General features: G+C 48.8%; 7 protein-coding genes across 7 annotated transcripts; 2 read left to right on the top strand and 5 right to left on the bottom strand.

The window, feature by feature from the left end:
- Positions 1 to 449: 449 nt before the first annotated feature.
- Positions 450 to 881, bottom strand: N7496_000075 (uncharacterized protein; the record flags this gene model as incomplete). Its single annotated transcript, XM_056693006.1, has 1 exon — positions 450 to 881. One exon carries the CDS (start codon positions 879 to 881, stop codon positions 450 to 452), a length of 432 nt encoding a protein of 143 aa, XP_056559735.1.
- Positions 882 to 2,464: 1,583 nt separating this feature from the next.
- On the bottom strand, positions 2,465 to 4,444 carry N7496_000074 (general substrate transporter; the record flags this gene model as incomplete). The annotated part of the gene is made up of 9 exons (XM_056693005.1): positions 2,465 to 2,722; positions 2,906 to 2,932; positions 2,983 to 3,180; positions 3,246 to 3,317; positions 3,428 to 3,661; positions 3,727 to 3,812; positions 3,917 to 4,052; positions 4,107 to 4,306; positions 4,363 to 4,444. 9 exons carry the CDS (start codon positions 4,442 to 4,444, stop codon positions 2,465 to 2,467), a joined length of 1,293 nt encoding a protein of 430 aa, XP_056559734.1.
- A 381-nt stretch (positions 4,445 to 4,825) lies between these two features.
- N7496_000073 (L-xylulose reductase) lies at positions 4,826 to 5,074 on the bottom strand (the record flags this gene model as incomplete). The annotated part of the gene is made up of 2 exons (XM_056693004.1): positions 4,826 to 4,932; positions 4,960 to 5,074. The coding sequence occupies 2 exons, from the start codon at positions 5,072 to 5,074 to the stop codon at positions 4,826 to 4,828; spliced, it is 222 nt and encodes a 73-aa protein (XP_056559733.1).
- A 476-nt stretch (positions 5,075 to 5,550) lies between these two features.
- N7496_000072 (NAD(P)-dependent alcohol dehydrogenase) lies at positions 5,551 to 6,750 on the top strand (the record flags this gene model as incomplete). The annotated part of the gene is made up of 3 exons (XM_056693003.1): positions 5,551 to 5,556; positions 5,613 to 5,735; positions 5,794 to 6,750. 3 exons carry the CDS (start codon positions 5,551 to 5,553, stop codon positions 6,748 to 6,750), a joined length of 1,086 nt encoding a protein of 361 aa, XP_056559732.1.
- A 137-nt stretch (positions 6,751 to 6,887) lies between these two features.
- On the bottom strand, positions 6,888 to 9,012 carry N7496_000071 (Zn(II)2Cys6 transcription factor; the record flags this gene model as incomplete). Its single annotated transcript, XM_056693002.1, has 3 exons — positions 6,888 to 7,603; positions 7,677 to 8,881; positions 8,936 to 9,012. The coding sequence occupies 3 exons, from the start codon at positions 9,010 to 9,012 to the stop codon at positions 6,888 to 6,890; spliced, it is 1,998 nt and encodes a 665-aa protein (XP_056559731.1).
- Positions 9,013 to 9,523: 511 nt separating this feature from the next.
- On the top strand, positions 9,524 to 10,438 carry N7496_000070 (uncharacterized protein; the record flags this gene model as incomplete). The annotated part of the gene is made up of 3 exons (XM_056693001.1): positions 9,524 to 10,148; positions 10,210 to 10,298; positions 10,355 to 10,438. 3 exons carry the CDS (start codon positions 9,524 to 9,526, stop codon positions 10,436 to 10,438), a joined length of 798 nt encoding a protein of 265 aa, XP_056559730.1.
- A 361-nt stretch (positions 10,439 to 10,799) lies between these two features.
- N7496_000069 (alpha-galactosidase) lies at positions 10,800 to 13,030 on the bottom strand (the record flags this gene model as incomplete). Its single annotated transcript, XM_056693000.1, has 2 exons — positions 10,800 to 12,366; positions 12,414 to 13,030. Coding segments are annotated over 2 exons (2,184 nt in total), but the record flags the coding sequence as incomplete, so codon positions are not given.
- Between the last annotated feature and the right edge of the window lie 1,364 nt (positions 13,031 to 14,394).

The following is a 14,394-nucleotide window of genomic DNA, read 5'->3' as shown; positions in this document are numbered from 1 at the left end:
AGGGGTTTTAGAGATTCTAATAAAGTTAGGATGTTACCAACAAGGAATTTGAGAGCCATGCAGGCAATCAGTATTGCTCTGCTGTTTCCCCCATATACAAAGTATTTAATCCCGAAAACTTGAAATGCATTATGCTGAGGGCAAGGAATTGTGTTACATTGAAATACCAACTGCCTATTCATGTGTAAACCACTTGGCGCAAATACGCCTCTTCCATCACTCGGACAATAATTGAAGATCGTTGGAAACGTACGACATGCAAAATATGCATTATGAATCAGCAAGCTAGCATCACTTGTATTTATTGAAAACCTCCAAAGCTAGATTTATCCCATGTCCAGAAGGGAATAAACTATTACCGTGTATCTGAACTTAGTCTGACTAAAATAGCGCTGCTAAGAATTCCAAATTAGCGCCATCCATATTAATGAAGCGATTGATAACTAACCCTATTCCTGCTCAACTTGTAGCTGAATTGCGCTAGATCGATGCTCGGTCACTTGAAGAGAGTCCCACTGGGCCGGCTGATGAAGGTACTGTTGGTATCCCTTGAAGATGACATAGAATATGGTGCCCGAGTCACCGCTCTCAAACTTGAATCTTTCCCAGTCATCCAAGTCACTTGCAACACATGCGATGTCTCCATTCTTGTTCACCCCGAGAAGCTTTCCGGTACTCGCGTTGCGGAACCCGAAACCATCATTGTTTGCTTCTGCTCGCCAGAGTTGGTTCCGGGCTTGCTCCCAGGGTCGAATATGAACCTCCTCTGGAAGATATCTGCCCGGGACAACACTGAGAGCACCACCTCCCGGCACGTGCAGCGAGTAGGTGTCTCCATTCTGGAAACGAGTAGAAGATGCTTCAAGTCCCATTTCAGACATTGTAATATTTCTTTCACCAGTGAAGACTAGATTTGAATAGTTGGTTGCGTTCAAGAAATCCTAGAAAGACTTGATGATGAGTGACTGAAAAGCAAGACTTGATCACTCCTTTTATATCTTAAGGTGCATCTTATCGTCCATGCTATATTCTTGCTATACCTTGCAAGTGTTTTTTGTTTTCTTTCAGCTCGGGTTGAGCCAAGATCAGCAGGCAGCATGGCTACATCAGCCACTTTTTCTAGGATGACGGGCTGCCTCAAAGCCACAGTAAGTTAATAGTAATGGCAATTGCAGCCGAGCGCTGCAGTATGCCACTACTTACTTCTCGGAATATTAATGGATGGATCTCTAGAGCTGATATAGAAATAAAAGTTGACTGGACACGTTGACATAAAGTAAGACGCCTCGCTCTCGGCTCGGCTGATACTATGGAATCATGAGATTGCCAAGACTTAGCAAGTAAGGACTCAGAAACCTGGAACTAAGGTAAGCATAAGTTGTAGCTTATAAGTACTTGCTAGCGTACATTGTTAGCGTGAACCTTGTTTTCCGCCGGAACTTTTCACTCGCTTCTAGTGTACATGAGTTGTAACAAGTTTCTTGCTCATGGTTTATGACGCTTAATGGTATATTCTGATGGGACAATCCCTGCAATAAATCACTATTATCGTCCATGTGAAAGTCGCTTCCCAGCTTACACTATGTTTGGGCATAGGCACTTGCAATACTTCATTTATTGTAATGCTGAGATATTTCTAGAATATCGGGTACATCTCCCGATATATCGTGGCGTGCATTAGCGTACTATTCCATGGCCTAGATTTGTGAGTGCCAAGTTCGTATCCATTTGTGGTACAGCAGACCGACAAATCATGTCCCTCCTAGCCATTGGCATCACTTCAGCTGTCATACAATCCAAAATGGGGTATTAGCTTGCTATTTCGAGTAGGCCCTTCACATTGACCTACACCTGAATGCTCTTGTGCCAATGTTAGAAATACGACTACTGAAGGTTAGCAGCCAGAGTACTGAATTGCGGATTCGTTATTAGTAACTACTATCTAAGCGTTGCACAACCAGGTGGTATACGAGCCATGACGAGACATGAGTGTGCCTAGTAGAGGTTATGGGATTCTGAGTGAGATGAGGTGAGAATCATCATTCATTGAGCCACGTCGATTCATCCAGCTGAACCCTGTAGTAAATGGCTTCACATGACGCGAAATAACTAGCCCTTTGAAACCAGTCAATTTGAGAAAGCATCGGCTAATGTAACCATCGATTGGAATTGCCAATGCGGAACATGTCATACCACTTGAATGATTGACACGTAGCAAGTCAACTATTTTTCTGTCAGCTCACCACGGTGGCATCCAAGAATCAACTCGAAGTCACTCCGGCTATAATAGATGTCATAGCATATAATAGATTGCTACTTCCCAAGGAAAGGACCACATCAATAAATGCTCCAATATGAATGGTACTGGACAACTTTTCTGCCGGCCGAGGGCTAATTTCCTCTTTAAACGCCCAATCCATTGATGATCCAATGGGATGGGATGGCGCCAATCAGCTACCACAGCCTATTTTACTTCTTCAACATGACTTGCATCAGTCTTGATTGCCGGCGTGCGAATGTCATACATAATACCCCGTCCATGCTCCTTGATCTGCTTCTGGAATCTTTCAGCAACCTTCCGGGCAGGTGTTCCGTGCTCGGCGTAAAGCAAGTCAACCTCTTCAAGAGTTAGGTTCGCCGTTTCAGGGTAGCTGAAGTAGACCAGTGGGACGAAAGCAAAGTAAGGCACATGAAGATGAGATAGGCCTTCCACTGGATATTGCTAATGAGAATCGGCGTGAGCATGACGATGAAGAAGTTCTGGGACGGATTAGCATCACTCGAAATTTTTACAATCCACCACTTGGCTTACCCAAATCCAATTGGAGGAAACTGCGACAGTACTTCATTTGCTTCGTGCGTGAAGAGGGAGAATTTCTGGACCGTAGGCCCACGGCACGCACACAACGGCCGCGCCATAGAAGAGCATGAACTAGTTTCCAATTAGTTTCCATAAACCAAGCTGAAAAATGCTTCACTTACCAGAAAGAAGCAGGCAACGGCCCCAATCGACATCTGGTGAGAGACTGAAGTGTCTTTGAAACTCAACAAGATACTGACGCACATCATGGCGAGGCCACACCCAAGCGAGCCGAGCATCATTGGCTTGCGACGTCCAATCCGATCAGCCATAGTGGTAGGAAAGATGGAGCCGATGAGGAACATGAGATTGAAGCTATTCTTTTATTTAACTATTAGTTGTTTTGAAATACAACGCTGCTTATAGAAAATGAATCTTGACTTACACTGCGCCAAGAAGAACCGCCATCTAGTGTGAGAGACCAGCGTCTCTCCGGAGCACAGTGGGCATGTAGTACCTAAAGCAGTCAGAAGAAGTAATTAAGAATGGACCGGCAGGCCACGAACACTACCAGGTTAATACCACCCATCTGGTTCATGAATTGCATTCAATAAGCCAGGAGCACACGTTTTCCCGTTTGGACTTTTCATCCTTTTTGAGGATATTGCGCCATTGGAATCTTTCTGCACTGCGTTCCGTCTGTAGTGCTTCAGTAATATCGGCCTGCTCTCTCATGATGGTTTCACGGTTTGGATCTTTGTCGTAGACGTCGCAGAGCACTTGGATTGCCTCTTCGCCTCTATCTTTCCGGTAGAGATAACGGGGGGATTCGGGTACTCCTAGAGTCATGAAGCAAACAACCTAATAACGAGCCCGATCAGTCACACTATCTCGACGGATAAACTTATCAAGCTCTTTGGACTCACGAATGCGAACACAAGCTGAAAAGCGATTGGCAATCTCCATCCCAGCGGTCCATCAACATGAACCATACCATAATCCAGGAAGGCAGCTGGGAGTAGCGGGTTAGCGAGAGAAACGTCAGTTTGGGTGATTAATTCACAGAACACTAGACCAAGTCCGACAAAGAGGACCTCGGAGCAACAAGCCGTTCACGCTTGGATGCTTCGCACAGCTCACTCTGATACACAGGCACCGTAGAAGTCTTGATATCCGTACCGATGCCGGTAACAAATCTTCCTACCATTATACGCGCAAGACTGAAAGCGGATGCCTGGAGCGTTGCACCAATCTATCCAAATGCATCAGTATATCAGGTCATCTCGGGTGGTAAGACATCACAAACAATAATCCAGCCCATAGCGAAATATATGGCCTTGCGTCTGCCAATTCCGTCACCAATCACCCAGTTAATGAAGCAGCCAGTGAAGCATCCAAGGTTATAAATGCTCAGCATGATACCCAAGGCACTGTCGCTCGGATTCTTCAAAACTCGTAGTAGATCCACGTTCGTAACCAAACCACACATGACATCTTGACCATATCCTAAAATTGAGGTCAGTGCGGATTGTTGCCAGTTAATGGTGGTTTTTGTGACTTGCCGAAAAATATGAATGCAATCTCACAGATAAAGGTGATAGCCCATCGAAGGGTTCGGCCTTTACCGAACATTTTGAGCTGCATGGCTGCAAAGCAAACATCTTGGAATTGCCTCCAACTAATATTTAGAATTTAAAAAAAAAGAATATTTCATAAAATCTGGAGATACGATCTGGGGAAATTGAGAGGTTAATGTCATATCCCTTGATTCTGATCCGGGGCCGTCCATACTTCGGAAGGGTGGATATCCAGCTCAGGGGCCATGCCGAGTCAAACTGATACATCCGTGGCTGTGGGCTGGAGTCAGACAGCCGGTAATCATACCTGAAATGGCAGATTAAGCGACCCGCTCCCTGAATTCTCACGGAATTCAGCCGGCCTGGCTGCACACCACCCCGGCTTCCCCGCATTGCCAACTCCCCGAAAGTTAAAGGTTTCAAGGCAACATCCCCGCGACATCTCCTTTTACGTGACATCACAGTGGTAGGCGGCTGCTTTGACGTTGAACTCTTCACTAAGACTAGCGGCGTTCTCCTTGGCTTGTTCCTCTCGGTTGAAGTAGGTGATGATCACTTAAGCGCCCATTTCGGCGCAGCCACAGGCTGCCTCGAAGCCGATTCCTTGGGCTCCAGAGGCACCGTTAATGACGGCAACCTTATTCTTTAGGCTGAACAGATCGACCAATCGGTCGGCTGATGGGATGGGGATCGGCATGTTGAATTGGGAGTGCAATTGGAGTTCTGGGGAAGGGGCGAGGTGGCCACGGTGGTTTTCTTGTAGAACTCAACAACAAAGACAAAGGAAGTAAAGTGTGATTTTGGTTGAACAGAGATAATTCACACCGAAGCGACTTAAGTAGATCGTGATTTGGCGGGGTAATGAATCTCGAATCTTCCCCGTAAAACGAGTGCCAACACGCTTTACCCGAAACAAAAAAGACTGCCGACCGCAAAGTTGAAGCCGCCAAAATTTCTCAATGAGGATGATTCTCGGGCCCGCTTTGCCATTTTGGGCGCATTATTCCGGGAATCTCTTGTTACTCCTAGAAGGGCAGATTAAGAGTAAAGAGGCAAACGCAGAAGTGGGATGTATATCCACTGACCTGAGGATGGATGGGTATAAATGGAGGGCAGGACGTGCTATCATGAACAAGAAACATCAAGTCACATTCACTTTCTCACAATTACATCATGGAGGTACGATTCTTCTCTCTGCGAAAGGATGTGAATCTTCATGTTCTAACTTGGTACAGAACCCCTCATTCGTTTTGCGTGCTGTCAAGGACGTTGTCATTGAGGACCGTCCCAAGCCCGTCCTCAAGGACCCTTACGATGTCATTGTCCACGTTGCGCAGACTGGTATCTGCGGTAGCGATGTAAGTCATATTCGCAAAATCATCAAGAGTACGAAGTGTCCTCTAATCCTTCCTCCAGGTCCACTACTGGCAGCGTGGCCGTATTGGTGACTTCGTAGTCACCGGCCCTATGGTCCTGGGCCATGAATCCTCCGGCGTCGTCGTCGAGACCGGTGACAAGGTGACCAACCTTAAGCCCGGTGACCGCGTCGCCATGGAGCCCGGTGTTCCCTGCAGACGATGCGATTACTGTCGCGGGGGCTCGTACCACCTCTGTGGTGACATGATCTTCGCTGCCACCCCGCCTTGGGACGGCACTTTGGCCAAGTACTACGTCAACGCTGCCGACTTCTGCTACAAGGTGCCCGACTCCATGACGCTCGAGGAGGCTGCCATGGTTGAGCCTGTCTCTGTCGCTTGCGCCATTGTAAAGACCGCTGATCTGCGCGCCCACCAGACTGTGCTTGTTCTCGGCTGTGGCCCCATCGGTGTCCTGTGCCAGGCTGTTGCCAAGGCCGCCGGTGCGAAGACTGTTATCGGTGTCGATGTTGTGCAGTCAAGACTCGACGTTGCCAAGTCATACGGAACCGACCATGTCTTCACTCCTCCCCGTACTGAGCCCGGTGCCGACCCCATGGAGCACGCTGAGAAGGTTGCCACCATGATGAAGGAGCAGCTCGGTCTCGGTGAAGGTGCTGATGTTGTTCTCGAGTGCTCTGGCGCAGAGCCCTGCGTTCAACTGGGTATCTTTGCAGCCCGCCGTGGAGCTACTTTTGTGCAGGCCGGTATGGGTAAGGAGAATATCACTTTCCCCATTACTGCTGTCTGCACTCGTGGCTTGATTATTAAGGGATCCATTCGCTATCTGACTGGCTGCTATCCTGCTGCCATTGACCTGATTTCCAAGGGTCTGATCGATGTTAAGCGATTGATCACCAACCGCTATAAGTTTGAGCAGTCCGAGGAGGCGTTCGAGCTTGTCAAGGCGGGACGTCATGACGTGTTCAAGGTTATGATTTCTGGTGTTGATTATTAAAAGGTTTATATGGTGTTTTAGTTAGAGAGATGAATTATGAAAATCAATAGAAATCAACAGATCTAAGTTCGAAATGAATGCTCCTTTTTCATGCTAGGGTATATCTTACATCGTAATTTGAGGCTGGGTGGCTACATTCAACAGTTCTTCCAGGAATCAAACGATACACCCCATTCCTCGCACAGGTCTTTAATGCGATATTCTGTGAACAAACCAAGATTCTCCTCAATCTGCTTCAGCAGTCGAACCACAAGTCGCCTATCATCAGAGCTCGATAAACATCGTCCAGCGAAATACAATGGCTGGATCATATGTTTTCTCACTACAGCGTTGGGCATCCCATGAACTATGGCAATAATATCCATCGCATGCTGGTGGAGCTCCCGCTGTAATGCATTGTAAATGCTGAGCAAGTCGTGCGGCTTGCTCGGTTGTATGGAAAGGAATATTTCCTGGGGCTGGTTCACCAGCAACAGAATTCTTGCCATATGGTAGAAGGCCATCGACACCGCGCAGGTTTCCGACCCAAACCATGTTTCGGCAATTGGGGGTTCCTGGATACCTTGTTGTGATGGGTGCAGAGTTTGAGTGATTGGGGACAAAAATTCGCTCGGTAATGCGCGGTACCATTGCGTGAGCTCCATTTCTAGATAGGCCCATTGGGAGGAGGCGCCGCAATCATGGGTGACTAGTTTGCATAATAGTCTAATGAGAGCTTTAAAAAAGACTGTCTCTTGGTATGGCTCCTCGATGTATGTGAGAGTCAAATGGCCAGTGCCGTCAAGAGGAAGCCCCATCTTTTGCCAGAGTGAGACTTCCTCTGGATCTAGTCGACATGGTTGATGGAGAACCACTGTATGTATCGCACTGTCAGCAATTCTGCCTATTCAAGCTTAAGTAACTAGAAAATTGAACACAGGACTCACAGCTATTCAACATATCATTCCAAGCAAAGAACCAGAATGAAGTCTCCACTCCTTTTGTCGATAGGGACGTCGCGTGTAAGTTATCCGGGCTGAATTGGAGATCGATTTGAGGTCGAAGCAGTTTGTTGATGCCATCCAAGTGGCCACTCCATGCTCTCATGGTGGCGCTTAGATCTTCATATGCGCAGAGAATAGAAGCCGAGATAATCCGAAAGGCAGGAGACGTGCCATGGTCAAGAAGTTGGTAGTGGTCGCTGCCCGTAGATTGATAAATCTCGCCAGGAGAGAGATGAGTCATGGGGCTGGGATGTGAAGATATTTGCCTGGCCATGAGCAAAATTGCCTTTTCATAATACTTTGCACCGTACCATAGAAAGTCAAGGCCGGGTTCAAGTAGAGCAGAAGCCACGATGCTCGATCGAGGGGTGATGCTGGTCATCCAGGTATAGTCTTTCATCTGGCCTAATTGCTTGGCAGCGATTGCACAAGCAGAGTATCGAACCAGTGGACTTTGACTCGCAAGCTGGACGACATATTGACTGAAATACGATCGTTGGCTGGAGAAGATATCGATCCATTGCCCTATGCCTTCTGCAAAGTGGCGAAGGAAGAAGCCGACCTCGGCGCAGTCGCGATCATTCTCCTCTGATAGACTTGCCGGGATAGATGTGTGAGATGGTGCGTGACTCGTCACCGTTGGATGATTTTGAGCCACGATTGGACTAACGTGCACATCTACCGAGGGCAACGACCCCGCAGATGGTGTCACGGCAGCTCCATGGAAGATATTAGAGGGCGAAGATTGAGCTAAGAGGCCAGCCACGGGGATTGACTGTCTCAACTGAGGCGACGAGGCCATCGAGGTGTTGGGAGATTCAGGGCTATCAATAGCTGCATTGACGTCACCGGCAAGCTCGTCTTGTGCCGTCAGTAGAGATTCCAACTCGTGGCTAGGTAAAAGCAACCAGACATGACTTGACTTACTTGGCTGGGTCGGCGATCCCGAGGGATCTGGAGGGCCCGACGGCCCGAGAGGATGTCCTTTTGAGGACCCTTCGGCTTCGGATGATGAAACGGGCGGGAAAGAGAAGGAGTGATGCCGAAACAGGCCGTCGATGATCCTGCAAACACGCCCACTTTTCAAGCACTGTGCGCACTCGGGCCGAGTCTCATCACATTTGATCTTGCGCTCGCGGCATTCCGGGCTAGAGGGGTGCGTTAGTGAGCGTACGTCAGGAGTCTCGCATGCAACCACTCACCAGCCTTTCCGCGACCGATCGACCTTGTGTCCTCTTCTCTTCGACCGGGTCGATGCACCGCTTCGGGTGTCGGGCATGGGTGTCATTATTTCCGAATATGGTGCGGGATGCAAATAATTGTCTGCAAAGAGGGACACAGATCGTTCCCCGAAGTCATCCAATGCGGGGAAAGACTGTTTGACCGACAAGGATGGCAGTTGTTGGGGTCCAAACTGTGGGGAAAGTGCAACCGCGGAGTTTCGAGGAGTGGGCCTCGTGACTTTTGCCTAAACGGGGAATTCTGCCGACGGCTTCCTCATTGGCCACAACTCCTCCATGGCCAGTCTCCCCTACAAGTTGACCCAGCAGTGTTCATCCATCAAGAGTCGTCTCTATTACCCTGTCGGGTAAAAGAATATGTCCCTCTGCTTTTGCTCAAGTCTGTTGTCGACGTCCACGGGAGTCATATGAGCTGGTGGAATGGTATTCAATTCAAAAACCTCCCACCCACCCACCGGTATATATCCAGCACCACCGTCAACTGAACTCCAGAGCTACAAACATCCTCTTTTCTTGATTAAGTGTCTTTCGACCAGCGAAATCTACACAATGCCTCTCTACCAGCCCCCTAATGTACACGCGCCTGTACTGGAACAGTTTTCCTTAGCTGGAAAAGTTGTTGCAGTGACCGGTGGTGCCCGGGGTATCGGTCTTGAAGTGGTCCGCGGTATGGCCGAGGCCGGCGCAGACGTCGCCCTCATCTACACAAGCACCCTGGATGCGCCCGAGTTGGCTGCTCAGATTGCAAAGGAGACGGGCCGTCGTATTCAGGCATATCAGTCTGATGTGGCGGTCAGGAGTGAGATTGCCGCTACGATCAACAAGGTTGCCGAAGATTTTGGCAAGCTGGACGTTGTCATTGCCAATGCCGGTACCTGCACCAACCGTCCCAACCTGGAGTATGACGAGGAGAGCTGGGCCCGAGACAACCGGGTCAATTATGATGGTGTGATGTGGACAGCTCAAGCAGCTGGCAAAATTTTCAAGAAGCAGGGCAAAGGAAACCTGATTATCACTGCTTCGGTCAGTGCCATTTTGGTCAACATTCCTCAGACCCAGGCCGCGTATAACGCGTCAAAGGCTGCCGCCGTCCATCTGGCCAAAAGCTTGGCAGTCGAGTGGACCGATTTTGCTCGAGTGAACTGCATCTCACCTGGCTTCATGTTGACTAAAAGTACGTTTGTTCTTCTTTGATGCCTCTTTAATATGTAACATGCTGACTCTGTCTTGAACAGTGCTCACCCAGCAGCCCGCCGAGCTCATGGCGAAGTGGATGTCGATGATTCCCGGAGGCCGCATCTGCGATCCCGCTGAACTCAAGTCTGTAAGCTGCTCAGAACAATTCTCTGCCTTGATGACCATATACTCATTCAATGACAGGCCTATGTTTTCCTTGCCAGTGACGCTTGCTGTTACATGACTGGTTCGAACATTGTTATTGACGGAGGATACACTCTGCCTTAAATGTTCTTTTATTCTTCTTTTTTTGTCTAACAAAAAGAACATAATGCTTCTATAGACCAGCCATGGATGAAACGGAGACCGCTTAAGTGGGTTTCCTGTATATAATGTCCAAATATTTGTTTTGGTACTCTTCTTTATGAGGTGAAGCGGGGGTAAGGCATAGACCGCATTGGCTCTCGACTTATGGTAGAATACAACTAACATATCCGATTCACAGAGCCGTATGTGAAGTTGAACAAACCCCGAGATTGAATTTCAGTTCTATGTAGAAGGCCCAAACGCAAATTATGAGCAATCTGCCACAATTGTAGGGGACAATAATGCGGCATCACTGCCGACTTCACAAACGAAATTTCGTCATTTACTGAGATGCCTCCTTCTCCAGAAACACGACCTTGCTTGCATAATCCGTGTCAAAACAATATTGCAGTCCCATACTCATCAACATCGAGCCCGAGTACGGCCCCTCCCCATCAACAAGGTACTTATCTCGAGGATTTAGGCCCTGCAACTTGACCCGTGACAGGGCGTGGTTCACCTTCGAGCCAAGTTGGTAGAGGAACAAGACTGCCTGCGAGCCGTTCTTCGAGATGTACAGCACCGCTGGCCAATTCGACTCCTCTGGTAGACTGAGTCGCCACATATCTCCCGTGAGCACAATAGGACTGATCTTTTCTGACAGCGCAATCATATCAGGTATCATGGCTCTTTCTTCTGGTTGTAACTCAGTCGGGTCAAGTTCCAAGCCAAAGGAACCGCACATCATTGCAACGTGGGCGCGGAAGGCCATTGGGACAGTACGCCCTGTTTGATGATTTGGGACAGCAGAGATGTGGCCGCACATGGAGCTTGCTGGATATGCAAGTGAGGTGCCAAATTGGATGAAGATGCGATCTACCGCATCGGTGTTATCTGAAGTCCAGATCTGCGGAAAGTATTGCATGACACCAGGATCGAATCGCCCGCCACCGGAGGCACATCCTTCCCAAAGGACATCAGGGAAGCGCGTTGTCAAGGCCTCGAAGACTCGATACACGCCTAGCATGTATGCATGGTGAGTGGTGGGAGATGGTGTCTCGTGCATACATCTGTTATGATCCCACTTCACGTATGTAATGTCTGCACTGCTGAGGATCTCCGAGACGGATTTGATGATGAAATCCTGAACTTCGGGTAGCGCGAGGTTGAGGATGAGCTGGTTCCGCTGTTCAGTGCGCGGATATTGATCTGCGGAGAGGGCCCATTCAGGGTGCTCTTGGTAGAGGGTTGAGTTGGCGTTGACCATTTCCGGTTCGATCCAGATGCCGAACCGTAGATTAGGACACGATTTGGCAGACGTCAAAACTGCCGATTTCAAAGATGTGATATCTTTCACGAGAGGGGCCAGGCCGTCAGGGAATCGTGCAGGATTCGCAACCCAATCACCAAGACCTGCTGTATCCGAGATACGCGGGTAGTCCTTTCCGAACCACCCGTCGTCTAGGACGAACAGCTTTACACCTAAAGCAGCCGATTCCTGTGCGATACGGTAGACATTGCTGCTGTTGATGTTGAAATAAAGAGCTTCCCAACTGTTGAGAAGCACAGGTCGATTCTCCGTCGCGAACTTGCTCTTGACAAGGTGGTTGCGGTAGAGACCGTGCAGGGAGCGTGAAACACCCCCGAGCCCGTCCTTGGAGTATACTGAAACACACTCTGGAGACGTTAGGGCCTCGTTAGGACCCAGCGACCAAGAAAGCAGATCGGGATTGAAGCCCATTAGGACACGCGTCATGCCCTGGGAACACTTCTCAACGTTGACCGCAAAGGAACCAGTGTAGACAAGGGAGAAACCCCATGCCTCACCCTGGGACTCGGTAGTGGAGGGATGAGCGAGCGCGAGGAAAGGATTGTGGGAGTGGGATGAAAAGCCCGTATTGCTTCTAAATCTGTTTGATGTTAATAAAGGGTACTCAGGCTGCGGTAGATCACCTACCCTTGTAGCCCATAGTCAATCTTTCGCCTTTGCCTATGCGTTTCTCTTGCCCATTCACCGCGGAGGTAGATCATATCAAGATCTTCAAAGGGGAGGTCAACGCTCAGACTCGCCAAATCCTCGAGTATGATATCGCCCTTGCCCTTGTTTGTGACAGTAACGCTGCGCACAATAGCGTCATACCGAGGGAAGATTGAATACATCAAATCCGCAGCTATATGGCTGTATTTATCGTAGAGATGGATCACAATGGTCGTAACATCATGGTCGTCGCCAAAAGTTGCTGGCAACCCTGGCAATGCGGGTTTACCTTTCACTACCGTATAGGACTTGTACTCTAGTGCTGACACGGTGTGAGCTCCAGACTGGCGGATCCGAATCGCAGGGTTGCGAAAGTCCCCTCTTCCTTGGTCGGGGAACTCGCGGCGCACGCGACCCGACATCCCTGTCCAGCCATTGACAATTGGAGTTGGATCTCTGGGTATAGGCCCAGTGACGCTTCCGCCAAAGTGGTCGGATATAAGGTCGCCAGTGTTCTCATCCGAATGGAACAAGTATGACACGTTGTTGCCGTGTAAGGCAAAGGAGGTGTTATCCTCAACGACCACTGCGGTGGCAACTGCCCGTTAGAAGAATCTCAGGCAAAGTGGAAGATGGGTAATGTGAACAGGACTGGGAACCTTACCAGTTGGGTCTGGAGACACTTGAGTCCTGAATAACATTCTATCTAGAGTCCAAGATTGTCAGTAAATATCAAACATTTCTTGTAGAGCACCTCACCTATTAGGATGACTTTCAGCGTTCTATGTGCCAGAAGGATGATAAAGGCTTTTCTGAACTGGAACACCGTAGCCTAAGCATGGGCAACACCTGAGATTTAAATGTTGTCCGACGCCTTGAACCTATACATGCACAAGGTGTTGGATCATTCACACCGACAGCTGGTCGCGTGGACGACGTTCACTGGTAGGATTCAATGTACTTATTTGCCAGGTGGAAGCTACCCCACAAAAGTTTTAAGTAGTAAGTACTGTATCAGGTATCGGGCTTGCTGGCCAAAAGGTCCAGCCATTTGGGAGTTTTCCGCTTATCCAATAAAACCGCTTCAAAGCCGAAACGGCGAAACCTCCGCCTCGAAAAGTGTGTTTAGATCTGTAGTCGGCGCCACGTCCATCGAAGTCATCATGACGATCGCCAGTGACAGATTGATTGCGAATTCCAATTGGCGCACTAGGGTAGTTTCGATCATTGTTTCTTTCCACGGGTTCCTGAGGCTTTCTGAAAGTTTAGGCGAAGTTTCCGTTGTTGTCTTTGTCGCGCCCCCTGTTTCTCACGAGTCACGAATCATGCAGATTTCCAAGTGGACCCCTCCCGGGCATTCAATACGTTTATCCAATAGGAGAAGGTGAAAGCCGCCTGTCCCGGTATTGAGTCTTCTCAGCCAATGATACAGAATGAAAGCCGCTTGTGTCCGCATGCCGTATTGACAGCCAATAGGACGAGGCGAAAGCCGCCTGATTGCCTTTCCGCGGGTGGTTTTGTCTGGAGAAACTTTTGGGAAACTCGCCTCCATAAACTTGACTTATCCTTGCGACGGGCAGTAAAACCGAAGAACCTCCGTTAAGCGCCAAAAATACGAAGATCACGAATTAGACTATTTTCAAGCTCGACCTATCAGTACGTTCGTATAGGAGGAATGATGATAGGGAGACTTCGTGTAGATAGTTGTGATAAAATGTCTGGTCATGCGACTGTCTTGTATGTCCAGTCTCATTTGTCCTGTTTGCTTCCAAAAGGACTGTGCCCGCCAGCTCCTCGAGATCCTTCATCCCTGTTGATCTAAAAATCTTTGAATTTCTCTGGATTTCTTCCTCTCCCAGACAATCACCTAGCGCACCTCGCGCGCCTCGCATATTTTGCCTCTGTTCTTCCCCGATTCGTATGAGCTAGCGTCTCTACCGCCTTCAAAACTCAATCCACC

This window comes from Penicillium cataractarum (assembly GCF_028827025.1).
Source record: "Penicillium cataractarum strain IBT 29864 chromosome Unknown utg000001l, whole genome shotgun sequence".
Classification (NCBI taxonomy): Eukaryota; Fungi; Ascomycota; class Eurotiomycetes; order Eurotiales; family Aspergillaceae; genus Penicillium; species Penicillium cataractarum.
Note: the sequence above shows the minus strand (reverse complement) of the source record. Positions and strands in the feature narration are given on the sequence as shown.